The sequence below is a fragment of the Anser brachyrhynchus genome, assembly GCF_964034855.1.
Source record: "Anser brachyrhynchus genome assembly, chromosome: 12".
In the NCBI taxonomy this organism is placed as follows: Eukaryota; Metazoa; Chordata; class Aves; order Anseriformes; family Anatidae; genus Anser; species Anser brachyrhynchus.
Genome location: NC_137707.1, coordinates 11,833,248 through 11,857,294, shown reverse-complemented (window position 1 = coordinate 11,857,294; position 24,047 = coordinate 11,833,248). Strand labels below are relative to the sequence as shown.

Here is a 24,047-nt window from a genome sequence, read left to right as displayed (position 1 = left end):
AACCTGTGGGTCCCTACGAGCACCAAGGAAGCTGGGAAAGTCGCCCTGAGGAGCCACCCATGCTACACGAGAAGGCCCAGAACTTGTGTGTTAAACAGAACCACATGTAGTGTACTGACCAAGCACGTACAAGGCAAGATGTTCACTGACAATATCCTGCCAACATGGACAAACTTTATGAACAGACAATATTGCATTCTGCTTGGACAGGCCGGCTGCCAGGACCCACGCGTGGCCTCAAGAGGCTAGCTAGCTGGTAGCAGTGGGAATCTGTGACAACAATGGTACCAGCATCTCTTTGTTAGAGGGGGCAGTGGTGATAATTAAGGGTGTTCAGCACCTTCTGAAAACAAGGCTTTCACTGCTGAGTTTTGTGGACAGATAAGATCTGTTGCTTTCCTGGGAGCACCTTCTCATTGAGAATTTCCTACAAGAAAGCTTTTGGTCAAAAACTGGCTATGAGGGCTGACCAGGACACTTACAACAAAGGTTCCTCCTATCAGCTGCTAGCTTTGCCATGCTCCTGGTGTTCCCCTACCAGACACCTGGACCTGGGGTCTGAAAGGCTAACAGCAGAGGTAGAAAAGGGTGAAAAGGGGCAGATGATGGAAGGAAAGGATGTAGACACCAGATTATACAGCCCCGAGGCCTGCTCAGACCACCCAGCCTTTCCTGAAATTACTCTGACTTGATCTTGTCATCACTCATCCATTCAGTTAATTCTCTATTTTAGGGTGAGCTGAAACCATACACGTTTTTAACACGCTAGACAAACCATGGAATTTAAATTGTATTTAAACTAAACTATGTCTCCTGATTTGGATTAAAAATAATAATAAAGATCCCTTCAGGAAGATTTATTTAGATTAAATCAGGTAGATCGCTATTTAGATTAAATCAGGTATATTTAATACATCTCTGAAATGGACATGGATGTTCCTTGTTATTCTTGTTTCTAGGTCCCACTGTCCACACATCTTATAGCCTGTTGCATTGAGTTTATGCAGCCACTAAACAAAAGTTTCCCTCAATGCAGGAAGCTGATTTTTTGAGTGCTTTTGCAAAGAAGTTAAACAGGTTCTTCCCTGGAGGGAACCACACCATTTTTCTACTTCTGGAATATCTACATACCCAGGCGTTTCTGTTTAGCATCCTTATCACTGATAGAGCTGCTGCTACGTCGGCGGCGAGCAAACCCTAAAACATGAAGAGTCAGAAACATGTCAAAACATCACTTCCAATGTCAACTTATTTATAGCTGGGCAAGACACTCCAGCAAAGCATTCAGGAAGCTGAAAAAAAAAGCAAAATCAGAGAGACAAAACTGTTTGCAAATTCAGGCTGAGTTTACAAAACAGTTTTTGCAATTGTTGAAGTAAATGCAGACATGCATCTAGCTATAGAAAATAAGCTTGGGCTGGTCCTCAAGAGGCTAAACCATCCCCTTGTCCAAGCCTGAATACTCTACAGCTCTCAGGGGTGATGTAGGGGTCTGGGCTGGTTTACTGACCTTCAGTAATGGAGCCCCCTGAGCTCTCTAGGCAATTCATTCCAACACTTCAGTTTATCTAGGCTTTCCCAGTGGATAACATCAATCTTGCCTACCACAGTGTGATTTACTACTTTCGTATTCATCCTACCTGAGTGTTTTTGCAGAGAACTTAAGCAGGGCCTTGCTCCTCCATAAGGAACACATGATTATATACGAGGATTCAACATCTATCTGACACTGGAACGTTGACTGCATTTCACAGAGCAGTTAATAACCAAATCTTGTCGTTCTCAGTTAACAACAGCTGGGACATCAGAAATAAGGAGATGCAGTGGTACAAGCTGCTTGGGGAAACTTGACTTTGAAGTTCAACAGGAAACAATGTGCATTTTTAAAGGCGTATTTTGCAAGATGTGTTAGGTTTAGTAAGGGAATTTATCTAAACATAAGATTTGCTGAGATGTGTAAGTGCTAAACCACACCAGAACCTTAGCTAAGAAGTATCATAACAACCTGTCAAAAAGCATCCTAGGAAGTGACCCTATTGGCACCACAGCTGCTGGAATGAAAAAAAAAAAAGAAAAAAAAAGAAGAAAAAAGAGGTGCATTCAATTCTGGGTTCAAGGTAGGAAACAGAAGTAGATAAAACATTAAGGTCTGCAGACAGCCTAATTAAAAATTTACACCATGAGCACTGGAAAGTTACATAGGGCATGGAGGAAGTGATTCTGATTATATGGAAGAAGCCTAGCAGATTTGAGACAGAGATCATAGAATCATTATTGTTGGAAAAGACCTTCAAGATCATCTGGTCTAACCATCACCCTACTACCAATGTCACCCACTAATCCGTGTCCAACCTTCCCTTAAACACTCCTAGGAATGGTGCACTGTACCAGCAGGGAGCACTGGGGGAAGGAGCTGTCATGAAAAGCTGCCTGGCATTTCCCAAGGCTGACCACACCAACCTCACTGGCGAGTCTTTCCGTAGGCCGGGAGATGCATCTGCTTTGAATGCAGGAATGCACAGAAACAGCTCTGTTATCCCAAGGGAATTATTATTTCCGGAGAACTCACAGCTCACAGATTTCCCGGGCTGTTTATTAATTCTCTCATTGTTTACGTTGCTCTCTCAGATGCAGAGGATGTGCAGAGCTGAGAGTGGCATAAATCCTACTTTTCTTAATTAGTCCCAATACCTTTCAGCACTATTTTCAGATTTCTATTCCACCAGCAACTGCTGAGACCAACAGCCTATAAAAAGCAGGGGCAATAGCATCTCTGTGACCATACGAACAGTTGGAATTGCAAAGGGTAGGTTGGGAGATAAGGATTAAAATGAGTAATGCCAGCAGAGCTGGACAAGCCAGGAAGCGATCGCTGCTCAGGAAGTGCAGTGCTAAAAGTCTACCTCTGTCTGGCCAGGAGCAGGAAATGCAAGATGCAAAGTTATAAGGTACTGAGAACACTGTCAAACCTCAGCAAGAAACACAGCCAGCTCTGCAAGAAGCTCCTGCTGATGTGAGTGTGAGTGCCCAAATTCACACAGCAGGAACAGGAGCACTCCCTGCAAAACTAAGAGCATCTTTTCCTTCAAATTGCCTATTTTTCACCAGTGGGCAATCCAGCATCAAACCCACTCCCTGACACCAACGTTAAGCATCTCTAGAGGACCCAAGGCTTGCACTTTGCTCTCTGCACTGCTAGGGTGATGGCTCAGTGGCTTCTCTGCACTGCAGCCTGCAGAATACAAGGCTTCATTTCCTGCTGCTTTGTTTTCTGCCAACACACTTTTCAGAACACAGCAAACTGATGGCAGCTTTCTGTGTAAATGTGAATTGGTGGATGACCTGGATTCTTTTTGCTGCAGTCTCCTCCATTTACCGCTTGGAAAGCTGGATGTTAGAATAACATCCATTCTGTCTCTCTTCTGTCAGATTCTTCACTTGGCGAGGGCCTGGGCTGAAAAACTGGTGACTGAGATGGCAACTCAGAATTTAGCAGCCTCCAGTTCTTCCAGTAGCTGTTAAATGAAGAACCAGGGACAACTCTCCATAGTGGCCCATACCTTCAGCATCTTCACATTGCACCAAAGGCTTTTGTGTGACATTCAGTGATTGATGTCACCACAAAGCACTAGGGGAAGAGGAGGGATCTTGAAAACAAATCCCTCATTTCATTATCTGCAGTTAGAAGGCTAAGTACTAAGGCTGAGTTAGAAGTACTAAGTTCACCCCTGAAACAAGCCCTAGAACTACTACTACCTATTCTTTTAAGCTTGGATACTCACACTTCTAGAATGGTTTCTGGTGGATCAACTCTAGATAGTCTGTCTGATCTTTCTTTAAAAGCCAAACCAACTTCCTCCACCTACCACTGAGCCAACCACAGTACAGGAGCAAAAAGCAGGGGTTTTGCAGGGTGAGAGGGAGATTCCCTCAGCTAGAGAAACTGAGTGGGTTCCTTAGCAGAGTCAGGGCTAAAAAGGCTTTTCTGAAATGCAGGGAAAGAAAATGAAACAGGGGACGTTCATCTGAAAAGCAAAAAAACAAGAAAAATCAGACCTGAAGTTGCAGTGGTTTCCCCACACCTTGCCAGTGCTGTAGTTTGCTGCAGCCTTACCTTTTGGCACAGAAGACCAGGCACTCGCATCTATGCGTCCTTCTTGTTTCTGGCTCAAGTTACCTAAAGGAGTTGAATTGGAAATTAAACACAGTTATTGTCAGCATCCTGCTTTTGAAATCTGGGGTGCTGCTGACCAGATGAAATCAAACAGCAAGCAGCTTGCAACAAATAGAGTGGTTTATAACAAGACTCAGTATAAAGGTTGATGCAACACAGCCAGGTTTCAGGTTCCCTATCTGATCTCCTCACAGTTTGCCCCATAATACAGTTAACCTTTGCTTTCAAGGCAGGTGTGAAACAACTCTTCTGTACGATACATGCAAACGCGGAGTGTGAGCATCTTTGGCTGATCTAAACCCACACTGCAGCCAGAAATGGAAGCCCTTCTCATCCCTGGTCCTGCAAAGGAGGTGTTTCTGTGATGAAACCCTCAGCGAAGTCAGTTGGCAGCCTAGCCAAGGACCCCTTTCTGCCTCACTGCAGAGCAGCACACAGATGTGTATCGCAAGAGGGAAGTTCAAGCTGCCAGGAACCTCCACTCAGCATCTGCAGCCCCACAGAATGCAGTGACAAAACTTCAGAGGGAGATCTTGCTCAAACTAAGGAGTCTGCATACCACCAGTTCAGACAAAATCACGTCTTGAAGCATGGCTCCCCAAAAATCAGATGGGAAGCCTTTGTACACGAGCTCCTTTCACTGTCATTTCCAGCATTTCCCAACTGGGAATGCAGGCCAGTACTCTGGTATTTCGGTTCAACAAGTCCAAGAGCAAGGTGCTGCACCTGGGTGGGGGCAATCCCTGGAGGACAGGCTGAGAGAAGAACTCATTTAGAGCAGCCCTGCAGAGAAGGACTTGGGGGTTCTGGTGGACGAAAAGCTCGATGTGAGGCAGCAGTGCACACATGCAGCCCAGAAGGCCAACTGCATCCTGGGCTGCATCAGCAGGAGTGGGCAGCAGGGGAGGGAGGTGAGTGTCCCCCTCTACACTGCCCTTGTGAGGCCCCACCTGGAGTCCTGCGTCCAGGTCTGGAGCCCTCAGCACAAGAAGGATGTGGGGCTGTTAGAGCGGGTGCAGAGGAGGGCCACAAAGATGATCAAGGGGCTGGAGCAGCTCTCCTATGAAGGAAGGCTGAGGGAGCTGGGGCTATTCAGCCTGGAGAAGGCTCTGGGGAAACCTCATTGTAGCTTTTCAATACGAAAAGGGGGGCTTATAAAGAAGATGGAGAGCAACTTTTTGCTTGGACAGGTAATGATTGGACAAGGGAGAATGGTTTTAAACTAAGAGAGGGGAGGTTTAGATTAGATGTTAGGAGGAAATTCTTCACTCAGAGGGTGGTGAGGCACTGGCACAGGCTGCCCAGAGAAGCTGTGGATGCCCCATCCCTGGAGATGTTCAAGGCCAGGCTGGACGAGGCCCTGAGCAACCTGATCTAGTGGGTGGCATCCCTGCCTGTGGCAGGGGGGCTGGAACTGGGTGGTCTTTAAAGGTCATGGAACCCAAGCTGTTCCATGATTCTGATTTCTATCTCTAGCATCAGCACAAAGCAACAAAGAACAAGGCTGCAAATGGGCGCACACACCATGCCAAAGATGTGCACAAGATCCTTTCAACACTTCAATAAGCCGACTCACGTCAGGATGGTTGTTATTGAAAGAGTGACCACAGCCAGCCTCTTCAACTGGCTACCAGCACCCAGCAGGATGAGGACACACAAGAGTGAATACATGAAGCGACCCGCATTCTCTAGGACTTCTCTTTTGCTCTAATACCCCTTTTGCAAAAGCCCAATCCACTGCTGGCATGGAGTGGACTGTCACCTCTCACTGATGAAGCACTGAGTGCATAAGCAGGGGCACTGGCAGTATCACTGCCTAGCCTTGTCTGGTGGCTTCAGGGGGCCAAGGCGCTGTTTCTGTCTGAAGACAGTCAAAGAAAGCTGGCCTGAGCACCATTACCTTCTCCTGCAGAACTCATAAGCAGGATCTCCAGCTCCAGGGGGAGGTCGCACTCCATGCAGAGGTGCTGTGCAAACTGTTTCCAGGTGGCAGGGCCAGCTTTCTCCAGCAGGTCAAGGAGCTCTGAGACTTTTTCTCTGTGGTCGGTGATGCCATCCAAGCCCCTCAGTGTGGCCCCTGGGAGGAAGTGCTGGGAGGTCGTCAGCAGCCAGTCTTGATGGTGACTGAGGAACTCCACCAGCTGGGGACGGATGCTTGCTATGGCTGCTTCCAGACTGAGATCATCATTCTGGAGTAGGGGCTAGGGGGATGAAACCAGAAAGGGTAGTGATGGGCATGGGAACAAGAGATGCTCACCCACACAGTCCTGCCGTTATTCAGCCAGCATGGCCCTTGCTGGCTCTGTCTACCCCCTTGGTCCTTACCCCGATGGTGTCATGTGGCAAATCCTAGCCCGGACATGAGGCGGTGCAAGGCCTGCAGTGTTTGCCTGCACACTGCGGTACTGCAAGGGTCAGGGGCAAATAAGAGTCAGTCTCTCTGGAGGCAGCCAGGGAGAAGTTCTGTTGATATCTGTATTGATGCAGTGATCTGACTCTAAGAGCCAGATATCTCCCAGCACAAAGGGCTCAGGAAGTCATTCTTGCTATTCGTTTTGTGGGGATAAACAACGTTTCTGCTGTGGTGACGATGTGACCAACCTCTTCCACTTCCTTCCAACAGCAAAGCCACGCACAAACGTTCTCCTACCTGCATTGCTGTGTGGTCAGCCTCCTTCCAGTTGTCCTACGTGCAGTCCAGCAGCATATTCAAATACAAAGGTGGTTTCTGCTTCATACCATGCCAAAGGAGTGATCTGCTAGTGGCAGGGTTTCAGCACACAGCATCACCCCACTGCATGGCGTGTGCCTATACACAGTAGCCTGACTTGGTGGGGATTCCTAGGAGAAATAACAACAGGGCAGTTTGTAGATATGAAAAGTCACAGGCAATCACACAGGTCACTAATCTAGAAAGTCTGTCTTTGATCCTGAGATCAGTTACGGAGCTTTCCATCTCTGGGTTGCAGCCTCAACCCAAACCCACAGTGACCACAACGTCGGAACATTTGAGGATCTACTACTGGTATGACGAAAACACAGGACTCAGTTTTGTGCAAGATGCAAGTGAAGAAGACAACCTTTACAGGAACATTTCAAGGGAATCACAGCTTTCCTGGTGTCACTGCCTGACTGGAGCTGGTCATCTCTGTCAACCTGCTGCTGTCATCCCCTCCACAGAAGGCGATGCAGAGCGGCAACAGCTTACTCAAGTCAGGCAGTCACACCAGAAAGCTTGTGAAAAGCTGATTTCCTGAGGCTACACAGCTCTCTCAAGAGCGGTTCAGGTGCAGGGGGCTGAAACCATCCCCTGTGCCATCCCCAGGCCTCTCAGCAGAGCCAGCAAAGGGAGCTGTTTCTCCCTGCACTGGGGATGGCACTGGCTGAAGTCCAGCCACTGCAACTGCAGGGAAAGGAACGCGGAAAGAGATTACCACGTGCATGCCTCCAAACACCCTGGCACAGGCTAAGGCCCCTTCAGGACCACACCACTGCACTATGCCCAGCAACATGCTGCCAGGAAAGCTGCCTACACTGATGTCTAAAGCCAGCTCCAACTGCAACTACCATCACCATCTTTGCCGAATGGCTGAGAAACAGAAGCCCTGCTGACTCCCTGGCTGTCTGGAGAGGATAGTCCCTCCAGGTCCGAGACTGCTGCATGCTAATATGTTTGGTGTGGGAAAAATACCCCCAGTTGCTGGAACGCCCTCTGGGTCGGGGCGAATGAGACATCGGCCCATGCCCAGTCTTGCACCATCACACTGACGGATGTCCTTTTTGCAAGGAGCCCCACATCTCCCACGAGCCCCAGGCAGCCTGCATGTGCAACTGTTCTGTTTCCGGACTGAGGGCACGGTGGCAAAGGAGGGTGACAGCAAAACAAAGAAAGTGAGTCAAAGAGCTCCAGCTTCTAGCCACTGACAGGGTTTAGCATCAGACTTTGGCTACCCATAGCCCTAAGATGAGCATCCTCCTTCTACCTTCTAAAAACCTGGGTTTGAGAGAAGGCCCCGAAACCAAGCAGCAGCGTGTCCCAGGAGGTCTGAGTTTAAGTGGGTATGCAGAGGAGTGGGGACGGGACAGTGGCCAACCTAGTTCAGCACAAAGGCAAAGAGCTGGTAACGCTATTGAGTAGAAGCATTTTGTTGGTTTTTTCCTCATTTTTCCCCATATTTTCTTCATCAATCCAACACGGTACATGCAATGCCATTCCCTGGTGTCACTTCTTGAGCGACCACCTTCCCAACCCAACAGCAAGCAGCCACCTCACCACCACCAAGTGGGAGCCATTCTGGGGAGCCCACCTTAGCCAGTGTTCAGCCCTCCACTCTGATCATGCTGATGTCTTTGTTAAATGTAAGCCACAGGCTTTCAGGCTGTTTATTTTTGCCTTCTTCTTGACCCAGCCAAGGAGGAAAGTGGGAGATTTCTGTGCAGCAGAGCAGGGAACTCGAAGAGAAGTGGAAGACAGAAAGGCACTCTCCTCTGGTGGAAGAGTCTCCTCTCTTTCCATCAGGGAGAACTGAATTCATCGGGGAGTTATGCTGGTGCCGGAGCGACCTCAGAGCAGAGCCCTGCCGCTCCCTGGGGACGTGGCACGGGGAGAACATCACCTCCCAGCTCGCTGCTGGGCATGGCGTGCACCCAGGAGCAAAGAGCAGGGCTCCAGGCTGGCGCACGCGAGATCGAACTGCTCAAGCCATTCGTCCCGCTCAAGTTTAAGAGAGTGGGAAAGGTCTAGCTGGTCTCTTCCATTCCTGTGCTCCGAAAGTCAAGCAGACACTTGGTAAGAGCAAAGCCGATGATACTGTAGGCTCTTTTACTAATCTCTGACTCTTCAAGTCACAACTGTGACACTGGTTGGCTATTGTGCATATCCCCGTAAAATGCGATAATGCAGTATCACTGAAAAAAAAAGACTATCTGGGTTCCCATTCCAGATCATGCTTTCGAGGTGTGTTACATAAAATGTGAGGAGGCTCTGGGATCCATCAAAATGGGGGCAAACATACCAATTTGTAAAAATACTCTAATGCCTGTCATTCATGTTCTAATGAAAACAACAACAAAAAAAAACCCTGATGAAATGGCAAGAAACTTGAGCTTAGCTAGAATCAGCATTCTCCCTGGACTTTTTCTGTAATGCCAAAAATGGAAAAACTGTGAATCTTACTAGAAATGACTCTGCAAGTTTTCTCTCAAAATGTTTTACTACGAAACTTATTTTACACTATCAACTATACAAAGAACACTATTCCTATCACTTAAAACATACAAAGAAAACCATGTTTGAACTGGAAATACTTAAAAAGACAAAATATAAATGTTTCAAATTTAAACTGCCATTTGAAACTTGAAACAAACTGCAAAACGACAGGACTTCCTGCACAGCAAACTTTAAATCCAGTAGCCTGATCAGTTAACACTAGTGACTGTCATTTTACGTGTTCTCTGGCCACAAACCAGAAATCTGTAGAGAGCAATGCCCTGACTTTATTCCCAATACGATAGAAAAACTATCTGCTTAATAACACCACATTAAAAATTTAAAATAAAAAAATCAGACCTTAACACCAATGACAACCGTAAGTCATTCAGGCAAAGAGCAGACTCACATGAATTAACGATAGACTTGTACTGAAGGAGAAAACAACCCTGAAAAGTCAGATGAACGCAAATACTATACCACACAGCTCTACTACTATCACCAGACCACCAGAAACGATGGGCAGCAACCTACAGTAAAATGCCTCTCAGCTCGATAGGAAGTACAAAACTATCCTCCCAAGAGCCAGAAAACAATGCATCAGCAGAAACCCCACTAAAACACAATGCAAAAATACCCCCCCAACACGCACCTTGGCATTCACACCATTCCCTGATACGAAAAATAAAACTGAAACGTGAAGCTCCCTGTTGCAAATCTACTAACTTATTGCGTGCTCTGAGTAGCATGTGCTACTTACCAAAAGCCCAGAAATGGAGCAGCAGCAGCACCGAAAATCAAGGGGGAAATCAAAAAACAAGGGAGCTGGGGGACAATGTCCACTGCCTTGAATTCACTACTCTCACAACGCACAATGCCTTTCAGTGTCTTTTGGGACTTGGTGAGTAAAAGACAGCGTACAAAATGAAAGTAAAAAGAGCCAGGAATTCCCCAACCCCACCTCTTCTCAACTGTGATTAAAAAAAAAACCAACAGATGATGCAAAATACCCAACAAAAACAATTGAGGATTGTTATCCTATTCTAATATCTACAGCTGGATGATAATTTAGGTAAAATATTTAGGGATTGTTCCAAATAAATCAGATTTGAGGGCAAACGTTCTCACTGGAGTAAGCTCTTACTTGGTTTGGTTAAGGCTCTTGCAATGGAGATATTTTTATTTAAGTGAATAGGTCTGATTATTCTGGCATAAGGAAAAATATTTATTTAACATTTGCATCGTACCTAAGAGAAAAAAGGTGACCTGTATTTCCTTTGGACCAGGTTTAAGTGAGAATATAATATGTGAGAATGGATGAGTTGAAGAAAAATTCCACGTTTCTGTGTGTGCACGGAGAGATACAGATCTGGCCACATACATGGTGACAAACAAGGTACTATTAAAATCCCTCTATGTGCCAGAGAAAGCCAGCCTGCCCGGGCCCTGAGAAGCTACCACGGAAAACCAGATGCAGTCCACAGCAGAGTCCTGGACGAGGCAAGGTGGCACACAACACTGTCTCAAGTACACTTATTAGGAAAAAAAAAAAACCAACACAGATTCAGCAACACCTGCAACTCGGGACATGAAGGCTTGTTCTGGTTGCCATGCCTCGAGCGCAGTGCGGCAGAAGACGGGCGCTCACAGGGGGCTGGAGGGCAGCAGGCGCCCGAGCCGAGGAGCAGCAGGGGAGGCGATGGGTAGCGCACGGCCCCATCTCCCCTCTCTGCCCCACACAGCAATTCCCACGAAATCCTGGCTGGTGTCAGCCAGGACAGAAGTTACTGCAGGACTACCAACACGCGGAGCGGCCTGGCAGTGCAAGGGGACCAAACCTTCTTCCTGCAAACTGACAGTTAACGTGCTCGAAAATCCCTTATCTCATGCTTCTCTGACTCTGATACGTTGCTCTGGCTTGCAAAAACTGCAACACTTGTTTTATTTCCTTTTTCTTTTTTCTTTTTTTTTGCTTAAGTAACTGATTTTAGTACTTACAGAATGCATCACCTTCTGACACACTTTTTCTCACAGTGCACTCCCAAGAAAGGAAGCTTGACCCAAAGGCGTTGGGAGGACCCGAGAACAAAAGCCACTTCTAGCAGCAGGTCTGACCTCAGGTTTGGAGAGGGGAAAGCAAGGCGCCAGCCCAGGCCCCCAAGCCCCCAGACCACCAGGAACTAGCTGGGGCTGCACTGGGATCCCCGCAGCCGCCGGCCAGGAGCTCTGCCCCGACACCTTTCCAGTCACAGACAATGCTGCGACAGGACAAAGGGACAGGAGTTACCGGAGGACGCGTGTGCCCCGACACTCGCCCCTGCTCCGGATGGCCCATGTGCCGCCAACGCGGCGAGGAGCCGAGCTGGAAGCCGCGGTGGGCGCCAGCCCCTCGCCATTCCCCAACTTGAAGCCACGGGTACCCACCAAGCACGACACCTCCGCCCTCGCACGATGCTGCCACACAGGAGGGGCGCGGATACCGCACCCAGGACCCCGCACAGGGATGAGGAAGGGAGAGCGCAGCCGCGACACCCCAACGAGCCCCCCCTCTCCCTCCCGGGGCCGCCCTCCCGCAGCACTCACCCGGTCGTCTGCCCTGCCCTGCCCGCTCGCATCGCGGCGTGAGCTCTGGGCTGCCCCGCTGCGGCAGCCGCGAAAGCGAAACCGCCGCGCTGCGGGGAAGCGACTCTTCCAGGAAAGCACGTGGGGCCGGCACTGTGGGGCCGCCACCGCGGCTCCACCCCAGGCCCGGCCCCGGCGACGCGCGGCTCTCGGCACAGCCCTCACGGCCGGACCGCGGCCGGGCTCTCCTCGCCGCCCGGCGGTGTCGGGCCGCCATTTTGTGGCGGGGTTGGTGGCGAGGCGCGGGGCCGCAGGCTCACCGGCAGCCACCCTGTGGTGGAGGCAGTGGGAAAGAGGGCAGGCTGCCTCGGGCTCCTTCCCTCAGCAGTGGAGCGCCTGCTCCCCACACAGGGTGACTGTTTTGGCTCGGCCCTCGCACCCCATGTCCCCAGCTGGCAGCCCCCAGCAGGGCGAGGCACCCCCACGGCCAAAAAAAAAAAAAAAAAGGGTGCCTTTTCAGCCATTTCTTTTTGATTAGTGCTTGTCGCTCTACTCTATGGGGGTACTCTGCTCTGTGGGGGTTGGTCTGTTCTGCCACATGCCTGGTGACAGAACGAGGGGGAATGGGCTAAAGTTGCGCCAGGGGAGGTTTAGGTTGGATGTTAGGAAGAACTTCTTTACTGAAAGGGTTGTTAGGCATTGGAATCGGCTGCCCACGGAAGTGGTTGAGTCACCATCCCTGGAGGCCTTTAAAAGACGTTTAGATTTAGAGCTTAGTGATACAGTTTAGTGGAAGACTTGTTAGTGTTAGGTCAGAGGTTGGACTAGATGATCTTGGAGGTCTCTTCCAACCTAGATGATTCTGTGATTCTGTCATTTTAATGGGTTGTCATTCAAGAAGAGCAGATGGCTCCAGCTTGTCAGGAATTTTTTCCCCATGGTCATGGAGAGTGGGAAAACATCACCTCTGGAAAGCTTTCCAGCAGGAGGGAGCACGGACTACCAGCCTTTTGGCCAGTACCAAACCTGCCGGCAGAGACAGTGGGCCTGGTGGAGGAAGGTGGAAAGTTGCCACCTCTACTGGTGACACACTGAAAACTCAATAACCAAAGTTATTAAGCAGGTATTCTTTATTACAGCACCAGCTGTGTGGCAGATCGCTCCGCCGAACACAGGGTTATTGGCAGTGTGCTTATGTCAATGGCATATATACATATTCATTTCATTTCATTTTGTGTCTCTTGCATATTCATTAGGTCTCCGCAGACTCATTAACATAGGTTCCCACCCCTGTTTGTATATGCGAAGAGTCCTTGGGTAGTCATCTGGCATACTATGGTGGTCTTTTGATGAAGGTCAGAAATCTTCCTCGCTGCTAAACTTCTGACCCTTCCTTTCTCTGACAGACTTCAACAGTCCAATCCAGTTCTTGCTGGTTCTATTACCTGTGTGCATGCAGCCTTTCCCTACCTTGTCTTTAGGGTCATCCTGACAGCATACTCCCTGTCTCAGTCCTGTCCTTGTGGTTGATATACAACAAACAGCTGTATTAGCTAAAACCTGCAAAATCAACATCCTTTACCTTGTTCCCTATCTCACTGGGGAACCTTCAAGGCCACCATTTGCCACACCACAGCGTCACACCTTTCACATCACTCGGTTCCTGTTGTGGACACAGCTGTCTGAGGCCCAATGCTCCATCTGATCTTGGAGTAAGATAACGATAGAACAAGGGAGAATGGTTTTAAACTATGAGAGGGGAGGTTTAGATTAGATGTTAGGAGGAAATTCTCTCAGAGGGTGGTGAGGCACTGGCACAGGCTGCCCAGAGAAGCTGTGGATGCCCCATCCCTGGGAGTGTTCAAGGCCAGGTTGGACGAGGCCCTGAGCAACCTGATCTAGTGGGTGGCATCCCTGCCTATGGCAGGGGGGTTGGAACTGGGTGGTCATTAAGGTCCCTTCCAACCCAAGCTGTTCTATGATTTTAGGATAACCTCCTTTGGGTGCCATGGACCAAACTATAAAATTGGTACATGGAAGATGTCCTGGCCTCCTTTTCCACACCAGGCTGGAACAAGAGAATGTCATCCTCTGCCTTTGTTAATATGATCATTACATTCTTATATTTGTCATTTGAGCTGTCTTCCAAATAATGAGATGAGTTTTAAAGAAAAGAAACATGAATTGATACAGGAAAATAACTGAGCCACCTCAGATTAATCATTGTATTGCAGTAGAAAGAAACAGGAACCTGCTGTCTGAATAGATACTTATACTTTCTCTTATAATCTCTTTGGCTTCCTTACCATTTTTATTACTTTTGTTAAGTTTGCTTGGCCAGTACCCCCACAACATGAACATGATTTGCCCAGAGCTCTACGCCATGTTTTGGACTCTAAAGAATGTAGCCAGGACATGAGATCTTTTATTAAACTGCTCTCCAAATTCACATTCCACTGTCTTCAGCTATACCACTGTAATATCACTGCTTCTGAGCTTACTTACAGTTTGGTAACGTCACGCGAATGGCTGAAGTATGCCAAAATCATGAACTCTTTGGCTCATGGTTGAGCCAAAGAACAAAAACAACAACAAAAAAAAACAACCCACCCACCCACCCAAAAAAAAAACAACACAGAACCAGCACAAAAGGTGCTAGGTTTCCAAAATGTAACAAGAGAGATACCAAACGATTGGTAAAGCCTGTTTCTGCTGGCTTCTCTGAGTGCTACCCCAGTGCCAATGGCCTTTAAGAATTCAACCCTTACTTGTAAGCTCCTTAGGATCTCCTTTAAAGATCCTGAAACAGTAGCATGTGTGGAGGTGCAGACTTCAAGATCTTTGCTTAGTGGATATACAATTGCACAGAAACTGGAGCATTTCTCGGGAAAAGAAAAAAAATCAGCAGAAGCTGATTTAAGTCAGCTTGTCTTTTAATCATTTCACATGCAATTGCTGTTTGTACACAATTTCCTACACTCCTTCAAGAAGAGACCAGTTCTAAAATCTTTTCTGAAGGAAGTCAAGCAGCAAATGATTTGGAAAGCTAAAGTCAAGTTGTACAATTAGGTATCCCTAAAAAACGGGAGAGAAAAAAGTATTATATAAGTATTACAGATATTAGTATTATGTTATTACTACCACACTCCCAGGAAGGGTTAAAGAGCCAGGTATTTCTGAACTCTGCTTACCTTTCTTGTGATGATCTCAGGATTTCTGATCTCAAATAAATGAAGCCCTTTGCTGTTCATCAGTGAGGTCAAAGCTGGTTCAATCCCTATGGAATCAGTAAAACCATCCAGCTATGGTTACAGCTCTCCTGGCTTGCTGCTCATCATGTACTGTGACCTTGTCTGCCTGTTGCCAAAAGTTAATTGTGCCCCAACGCCCCATGACCTTCAGCCTGATGGAAAACTTATTTTCCTATATCCCAGCCATTTACAAAGGCGAAACTTTTCCTATTTCCCACGTGAATGTAACAGAAACTTGCACCATTTATGTGAAATGTTCCTCAAGCACCCCAGGCTGTGAGGATTATCAATGGACTTCTTCAGTACACAGGTTTAGAAGATCTGATGATAGATGCTTTACAAAGTATGTTGGCACTTCCTTGAAGGGAAAACTCACTTGAAATCACTTCTGGGATCCCGACAACTGAGATCATTTTCTGCAGGAAGTTTCTTATGGACTGATCATCCTGAAAGTCATACAATTGATAAAATAATTTTCAAGTTGTAGTTTAGCAACAAATGGCCTAAAGAATACTTGCTTAGGACTTACCTCACTTAGATCAGCTGTGCATTTAAAGACTTTAAACTCTGTCCTGAAGGGGAGGAAAAAAAGGGCGAAAAAAGGTCAAGAAGAGCTGCAGAAATGTTTTTGTGCTGCTTTCAGACATGGGCTAAAAGGAGCAATGGAACACTCAGGAAACCTCAGTACTGACCTGGAATCCGAAGGGCGCAAAATGAGTTTCTTTTCTGCATAGGCAGCTTGTATAGTGACCGTGATTTCCTGCACAAAGATGAACAGTGACGCTTAGATGTAGCTCCGCTTGCCTTACAGCTGAGAGGTCTTATCTGGAAATTCTGGTTTACTTGCTATAAGCCAGAGTTTAACATCCTTCTGGCTTCACCTCCAGATATTATTACCTGGGGAGGTCTATGTTTTCCTTCTCCATTTGTATGCCACAACTCCCCAAAAAGAGTCTGGTCTACCCTGAGACAGTGATTTGCTTTTGTGCAGCATTTAGTGCCCATACCAGCCCATAATTACAAGGCTGCACAAGCATACTGTCTTATTGTTGTGTTACAATTACAGCAAGGGTGTTGGCATTTTTTTGCTACCTCCTTATATTCAGTATAAAGCACTTTGGGGTAAAACAGTGTAACCAGAAACTTTCACACAGGCACACAGAGGAAAAGCTTTGCATTCTTCACAGTTGTATTTTCTCTTTCAGAGGCAACCATCCTCTAGGCAGGGGCTAGAGCTAGATTTGGGAAACTAGGAGATTTCAGAATAAATACATTCCCACGGTGCTTTCGTTCTCTCCTAAAATACCGCAGTTAAAGGAGTTTTGCCTTGTCCGATGTGGTGTTTAATAGGGACTCACCAGGGCTTTGTGTTGCTGCTCTTACCACCTTGCATACCAACAGTGGGCTGGTGTAATAGAGACATTGAGCCAACAGGGTCACTATCATCATTCCCAGCCCCAAATGTCACAGGAAGAGACTGTTGTGCTGAAAGAAATTGATACGCCTTCTCTGCTTCCCATGGGTTAGCCACCACCCCCTTTCCAAAATGTTCCTAGTTGCTACTGTCCCCGAGCACCCAGAGTGGTACAGACTCAGGACAGAGCTTTTCCAAAGGTCTTCACAGTCAGGAGAAGCAAGGACAGACCTTCTCCATGTACAGAACCATCAGGGACTCTTCTCCTGGGGGAAAGATGTTGATCTCCACTGCTACCAAGGACTTCACAACTGTCCCTTCAGGCTGGAGAGAGATTTCGGGATGGGTGAGGCTCCACACCTTGGCCACAGAATCATTATAGGAGGTGCCTTGAAAAATCTGGTCAAACAAAGAGCAAGAGAAGAGTAAGGTTTTTGCCATGCTGCTTCCCAATTTCATAAAACCTTGCCACACATCTACATCCGCTTTATAGTTCCCAACTCCTCCTCCACTTGTTCTAAGCCCAACGGCTCAGATGGGTTTCAGTGAAGCTGTGTCAACATGGAGGGTGGAGAAATCCTCAAAAAAGCACAACAACTTCTCCTTCAACCCCTCGTTTCACCATCAGCCAAGACTCTTAAGTTGTTGAGGGAAGGACATGAGATATTACAGTTTAAATGAATCAATTTAAAAAGTTCTTTGTTTGACAAAATGCTCTGAATAGAATCAAAAGTTACCAACTGCACCGCCTTCTGCTGCACTTCAGTGTCTTCAATTTCAAACAGCTCCTTCAGAAACAAACCAGAAACAGGTTGTAAAAAAAGATGTAAGAGGAGGTTATGGTTAGCCCCAGTCCAGCCTGGATGGGGCAGAGCATGGATGTGTGGCTAGCAGCATGTCCAGAGGGATGGTTTCTCCTGAATTCACCCCCTTTCTACCTCAGTACTCCTATGTAAATTCATGTCCCTTTACAACTCAGAAAAGAAGTTTTCTATCAGCCGATGTTATCACTCTAGGGGATAGCACTGCCTGGTAGCATGTACTTGCTAAGAAGGTACCTGTTTCTGATCAGGTTCACGTGTAGTGACTGGCTGTGGATTTCAATCTACAGAAATCAGCATTCACCAAAAACCAAAGTTTAGAGAATTTTTACTCTCCCCCCAAAATACAGTGCTATGTGACGGTAAGGAGGGAACCACCCCTGAAAGTCACCTGCAACTTCTTCCCACTGATGGTCATCACCAGGCGTTCATCTAAGAAAGCTGCCGAAGCCAGAGAGTTGAGGATGTGTTCAGACAGCCAGAAGTAGAGCATTCGGGATTCGGTGAGCAGTGATGGGGAGTAAACGGAGTCACTGAAGACATCAGAGTAGTTCTTGTACATGACAAGGCCCTTTAAAAGCAAGCAAGGACATGTGGCAGGGAAACATGACCTGTCAACACCTTCATCTTCCACTAGTCATCGCAAGGTGAAGGGCTGGCTGGCTGGACTCAGAGCAGGGAACGAGCTGCTTGGCTGGCTGCAAGGCTGCGATCAGCCCATGCTGCAGACACCCTTGGGTGCAGCACAGAAGCACTGCCTGCAGTGAGGAGCCAGCCCCTCCCAGCCCTGCCGCTAACACCACGAGCAGAAAACCTCTTGTCTCTGAGCCTGGGTTACTTTACCTTGTGATGTGATTCTAGGTAATTTGCTTTTATTAAAGGATCTGATGCAAGGGAGATATCAAGTCCGATATCCTCATCCCGAACAAAATTTGCTGCCAGAATAAAACACAAAAAGCTCACATCGGAAATATCACTTTAAGCAGAACTTGCAGCATTTTCTTTTAGGGCTTGCTGCAGAAGGTGACTGGGGCGTTACAAGAGGAACGTGCACAAGGATGGGACGGGGGGTCCCACTCCTCTGACTGCTAGTGCTGATCCTTCCACTGCTCACTGTGGTTTACTTTCTCCACTGGGACACAGAGATAGTTACTCAGTTTTACACTTTGCCGCTTTTCCGTGACATTTGGGACTAGGAACTGTCAAAAAATCTTCCGCAGGTCAATAAAGGTGCTGCAATATCTCAGCCCTAGTTTCCAAAGCATGCTCCTGTTCTAACTAACATCACTCCTGCAGCTATCCTGCATCTCTCATCATTAAATAATGAAGGAGAAATACGTTAGGAACTGAAACGTCTTTGAACCAGTGCAATCACCCTTAACATCAACCTGGTGTAGAAAATCATAGCATAAGATCGCCAAGGTTTATTTTGCTGTTGTCTGGGAGCTTGGCATCCCATACAGACTTTTCAATAGATTTTTTTGGTGGATGTGGTTACATCCACCCTGCTGGGGCTCGAACGTTAAGAGCTATATGTAAAGAAAGCAAGCAGAAAAACAAGGATAGTTACCTGCTAGGTCATGTACAAAATTGGCCAGCACCTGGGCAAGAAAATTGATCTCTTTGCACACCTACAAGAGGAAAGAAAAGAAAAAATGAAGGGGAAGTTGGATTTGGGGTTGAGCAATGTCTGTAGGCATGACCCACAGTCTCCTGAGTGACTATGTCATACTGGCACAACCCCACTCCTTTCACTTGGTGGCAGTGGAGTTCAAACCTGCTCCCTGCAATCCACTCCTCTGGAAGGGGGGCCTGAAGGGCTCACAGGGGTGCGGACAAAGCCCCATGGTGGTGTAGGCAGGTGTTGCTGAGCCTGTCCTTCCTCCACGTGCACCAGCACAACCTGAGCCTCTGAGTCACACTTGTAGCAGAGGAAGGTTTGGGCTGGGAGGGAATCAGAGCCCACTGTGGGATGGGGACACGGCCACCTCCAGTGGCACCTTGGCCAGGAGGGGCTCTCTGGGCAGCTGAGGCAGAGCTGGACATCGCAGTGAGGTCTGGGGGCTGGCAGTCAGGGTCCGGCACCGTCAGCACAGCCTTTTTTTCTTTTTTTATTTGTCATTAAGTGTGTTGCTATTATCTTGCAGGCATATATGAAGAGAGGAACATGCAGCACAAGCCAACCTTTCCTCCATATTACCTCTCTCTTGAGAACAAACTTCAGAGTGAAGGAGATGAAATCTGTGAAGAGCTGCTTCAACCAGCCTGGCCTGCGGGAGACAGGGAGCGTGGTCAGGGAGAGCCAGCGGTCCCGCAGCGGGACCAGTGGCTGAGCACGTGAGTCCCTGTTCTGGAGGGGACCAGACTCACTCCTTGTCTCCTTGGAGGTGAAGTGTCAGTTTGTGGAATGACAGGTAGCAGTCTGAAGCATCAGCAGCCACCTGCTCCTCCTGGCACACTGCACGGGATAAGGACAAAGAAAAGAAGTAGCTGACTTACTCCTGAGACAGAGAGGAGTACACTTAGCAGACACCGCTGACCTGGAGCTGCAGGAGGACTGTCAGAGCTCCCTGCACCTCCTGATGGAGGTTTCCAAAAGATCTGGGACCCTGCAGAGTAGGGGCAGGTGGGGGTACTTTGCATGCAGAGGGAGGCTTCTGCTCTCAGCTGCCAGAGTCCAGCACAGCTTCGCCAAGTCCTACAGTCGGGGACTTGGTTGTGTCCTAACGTCACTCAGCAGAACCCGGACAGTTGCATGCCGCCCACAACCCAGAGCGGGGAGCGGGTTAAGTCATATTGCAAAAAGTTTGGAAATTGCAATATACTGCAATATACGTGGCTTCATGCTGCTTTCCCCAGGAGCTTACCAGAGACAGGAAATGCATTTCGATGCACGTGTAGTAATCCAAATCCCTCTCGCTCCTTATGGGAGGTGGAGGAGTATGGATTGCCCGTTCCCTTTTGGTGGAAGCCCTGTACTGTCAACCTTCCCAAAGCCAACACTTCATTTCCCTGAGCACTCCTTGGGCCTGACCTAGGGAGAGCTGAAAAAGCGGACTGTACAGATGTGCAAGGCTCCTGCAACAAAGCCATAATTTGGCAAACTCATTTGAAACATCCCAGTGGTTTTTTTTCGAGTCATCCCGAACTGCAGGAGATGAACAGCTGATCCTGAAGACACTCCAGAAGGCCAGGCAGTTCTTCACTTTCTGCTGGTGCAGCCCAGCATTACCTTGCTGAAATGGTTTGTACCAGCTCCCTCCTCTTGGGCTGTTAAGATTACGAGCTCTTTGAGGGCCACATTGTCTCCAGCCCGGTGTGCAGGGAGGCAGAGGCAGGTGCCACCTGGTCCCCACCGAGGTGCATGGAGCCAGCCCCTGCTTGCCCCTCCCAGCCCCGGCTGCGGCTTGGGTGGAAACAACCGTGCAAAGGTCCCTATGGCTCGTGGTCCCCAGCTGTTACTTACTCAATTTAATGTTTATCTGGAGGTCGATGGAAGACTCAATTTCAAAATCAACTGAATGAGAAAGCTGTAGACTGTAAGGACAGAAGAGAGGAGATTTATCAACGGCACACGCACGTGGGAGCAGCTTTTCCTGACTGCACTCTAGCCACAGGGCAAGTTTCTTTCGTAGCACCTTTTACATCGTTCCTTGTACCGTGGTGTGCAAAACCCTGGCATGCAGCAGCCCACCTCAAATAATCTGGCTTTAAACCATTGCAAGCCACCACTTAAGAGAATGGGAGCATTAAGGCCATGTGTACTGCACACAGATGACATTTACAGAGCAATGATGGGGAGGGAAAAAGCCAGCTTGTACATTTTAGCCTTTTCATCTCATGCAAGAGGCAATGGTGGGGACAGAAAGGCAAAAAGTGACATGAGGAAAAGAGCGGTTGGGGTAAGCAGCACTGCTGGCATATAAAATACTGCCTTGCTCAGGCTCCCTTTGCGAGGGAGCCAGAGGAGCACGGCCCCTCTACCTTCACCCATGCTGTGGGCTGCCTCTGCCTGGGCAGTGGCAGGATCCAGGGCTGTGGTGCTCAGCCCCCGGGTACTTACAACCAGGCCCCGGCGTAGCCGTAGGTCAGGGTGCCCTTGAAGAAGGCCGTCACATTTTTAATGGCAATGTCAATGGCATCGTTTTCCTTGAGCTCCACCTCACTCTGCTCTATGGACAAATCATTGACCTGGATGCTAAAAATGAGAAAAGAAAAAAAAAAAGAAAAGAAAAGAAAAAAAAGGAGTTTGTGCCCTGTGGGCACTTTCTATGACTGGGTGCAACAGGTTTGCTCCTGAGGTTTCTGAGGGATTTGTGCCAGCTCTGGGGAGCACTGGGGAGCTCTGACAGAGCAAAGGGGTTGCACACAGCTGCAAGGCTGCGTTCACTCAGCCTCGGTGCACGGCTCCTCCCCTGCTACACACTTCCCTACACATGTAGGGATCGCTTGAATGCTTGAAGCTGGAAACACACAGCAATGTGCTTCGTAAAAACCTCTGTTTTATTGCAGTGCTCTTTTTCAGCAGCAGTCAAATCTACCCCATGTTTGCATCATTGCATTTGTCATTTCCAAATAACCCCCGTTAGTAACACTGTGAAACCCAGCTGTCCTTGCCACAAAGCAAGTCCACTCTACACTGTGCAGATGGGTGTTTCAGCACAGGACGAGCCCTTGGCACCATCTATCGACAACAGCCCTGAGAGCTGGACAGCCCCTTCCAGCCCAGGGACAGCACTCCCTGTCCTGATTTGCAGAGACCTGCTCTTCTGTGGCTCCTCGCTGTCTTCCCAGGGAGCTGGAAAAGCTCTTAAACAGCGCATGAACAGCCTAAACCTTCACATGCAAATGACTTGTCTGAAAGGCACAGATGAGAAAGTGCATCTCTGTCTTTGCTTTCTCAAACAATTACTGGACCAAAGCTCCCTTCCCAGGCCAATGTTCCCTGCCCTCCGCCAGCCCGCGGCGCCCCAGCCCAGAGGCGCAGCGATACTCACTTGCTTAGCCCGTAAGCCACCTTGCCGAGGAGCCGCACGGACCTTTCCCCCGTGATGTTTGGGAACTTGGCATTTCTGAATGCTGCTTGAATGACCTGTGCTGTTTCCTGGTTCACTGTTGGTGAAAGAAAAGAGCAAAGATAGCAAAGTGCAGCCTCTTCTAGCTGCAAAATCAGGTCTGCACCTGCGATTAAAGCACACGCCACATCTGTACCAGCACAGCAGATTTTGGCAAGGTCAAAGCTGTTCTTCTCTTTGCACAGCACAAGCCGTTGACTTTGCCCTTGTGCTTTGCTCTGTTGCTGCTTGCAGAGATTACAGTCAGCTGCTGGGGCTCCAAGGAAAAGCTTCTGAGACTGAACTTTCTGTACCCATTTTCCTAAAACTATCCAGCCTGTACCAGCCTCAGGCACATATCTTAGGCAGGGGACAAGTTTTGGGCAGGAATTTTTCCTTCCAGAAATACCCGCTCTTATGCATGTACTATCATCAGAGAGGATGGGCTAGAGCTGTGCCCACCTTTGGCAGAAGTACTAATTCTTCCCCCACCCACAAAGCCCCCAAACCCTTGAAAAAACAGAAACAACCAATAAACAGAGGGGGGAAAAAAAAGAAGAAATTAAAAAAAAAAGCAGTAGAGAAACCCCTCACTTCTCCCCTTCTGTAGACTGATCCCCAAGAGGCAAGATTCCCGTGAGGCAAAAAGTCCACCACTGGTTTGCTCCAGATCTTCCGTGCCACCAGGCTGTGGTACCATCCGTACCATCCAGGTGCCTGTGGTTTAACGTGCTCCCAGGCAGGTAACACCACACCTTGCCAGAAGAGCAGTTTCCCTGAGAGTCAGGGAAGCGAGGAGTCCCCTCACCTGGCTGATCTGCCATCACTAACTTCTGATGGAGGGGGAAAAACGCAGTCCCGCACAGCGGGCACTTACACAGCAATGCCGCGGGCTTGGTCATTCTGCAGACGATCCCCGTGACTCTGTAAGGGACTGGCCCAAACTCGCAGGCTGCTGCTGTATGGACGAGCGCTAGCAAGATCCCGACGGTCCCCAGCCTCATCCTGCCAGCCCAGAGCATCCTCAGATGGAGCAGAGAGCGCTGAGAAGTGACTGATTCTTGGCCGGCCAAGGCTGCTTTCATACCTCCAAGCGGAGCTTGTTCAAAGCAGGACATGACCTGCTTCCTCCAGTTATCAAAACCTCATCACACATTTCCTCATCTTCCTATAGTTTCCTTAGCCCCCGTCAAGTCGCACGTTGCCTTCCTCCTGCAGCTGGCGCTTGGGCTGCAGGACGTGGCTCTCCTGCCAAGACGGCATAACTCAGGGGACGCTGCACGGAGGTGGTGGAGAAAGCTGGGTACGGAGCTGGAGTGGGATACAGGCGAGGGAGCAGCCTCACACTCTGCCTCCAGCCAGTTCGTTTGCTCTTTGCACAGAAGTATTCCACATTTTGTATTCCTGCAGCAACTTCTCAGCAAAGTGCTCTTTGAAAGCCACCAGCCTGCGCTATCAGCCACCCCCCCACACACCCCGCGATTTTAGGCACACAGTGGGAAAATCGAGGCGTGCTGTGCCGGGGCTGCTGCTGTGAGACCACATCCCTGCAGAGCTCCGTG

The 24,047-nt window shown here is 48.5% G+C and overlaps 2 protein-coding genes across 7 annotated transcripts in view; both read right to left on the bottom strand.

The window, feature by feature from the left end:
* Window positions 1–12,923, bottom strand: part of NLRC5 (NLR family CARD domain containing 5) — a 55,818-nt gene extending 42,895 nt beyond the window's left edge. For 3 of the 6 annotated variants that reach the window (XM_080551945.1, XM_080551949.1, XM_080551950.1), the window contains exons 1-5: window positions 11,967–12,923; window positions 6,825–7,015; window positions 6,075–6,375; window positions 4,115–4,177; window positions 1,132–1,197 (exon numbers count right to left, since the gene is read on the bottom strand). In XM_080551945.1, the coding sequence (XP_080408071.1) occupies window positions 1,132–1,197; window positions 4,115–4,177; window positions 6,075–6,375; window positions 6,825–6,830 (436 nt within the window). In that variant the 5' untranslated portion in view covers window positions 6,831–7,015; window positions 11,967–12,923. Of the gene's footprint in view, window positions 1–1,131; window positions 1,198–4,114; window positions 4,178–6,074; window positions 6,376–6,824; window positions 7,016–10,143; window positions 11,944–11,966 lie in introns of those variants that run through there. The other 3 variants (XM_080551946.1, XM_080551947.1, XM_080551948.1) reach the window with 3 other exon arrangements.
* Window positions 12,924–13,064: 141 nt separating this feature from the next.
* CETP (cholesteryl ester transfer protein) lies at window positions 13,065–23,697 on the bottom strand. Its single transcript, XM_080551953.1, has 16 exons — window positions 23,363–23,697; window positions 22,429–22,543; window positions 21,495–21,629; window positions 20,898–20,968; window positions 19,802–19,889; window positions 19,632–19,701; window positions 19,002–19,062; window positions 18,275–18,366; window positions 17,823–18,002; window positions 17,348–17,398; window positions 16,842–17,009; window positions 15,889–15,956; window positions 15,726–15,768; window positions 15,573–15,642; window positions 15,137–15,222; window positions 13,065–15,020 (listed from the first exon to the last, which is right to left on the bottom strand). Exons 1-16 carry the CDS (start codon window positions 23,601–23,603, stop codon window positions 14,946–14,948), a joined length of 1,614 nt encoding a protein of 537 aa, XP_080408079.1. The 5' UTR covers window positions 23,604–23,697; the 3' UTR covers window positions 13,065–14,945.
* Between the last annotated feature and the right edge of the window lie 350 nt (window positions 23,698–24,047).

Excerpts from the sequence above, each read along its gene's own strand:
- CETP (XM_080551953.1), bottom strand. The coding sequence starts at position 23,603 with ATGTCCTGCTTTGAACAAGCTCCGCTTGGAGGTATGAAAGCAGCCTTG. Across the intron at positions 20,969-21,494 it reads GGCTACGCCGGGGCCTGGTT|TCTACAGCTTTCTCATTCAG; the intron begins GTAAGTACCCGG and ends CTGTCCTTACAG. Across the intron at positions 19,063-19,631 it reads AGTTTGTTCTCAAGAGAGAG|GTGTGCAAAGAGATCAATTT; the intron begins GTAATATGGAGG and ends TTCCTCTTGTAG.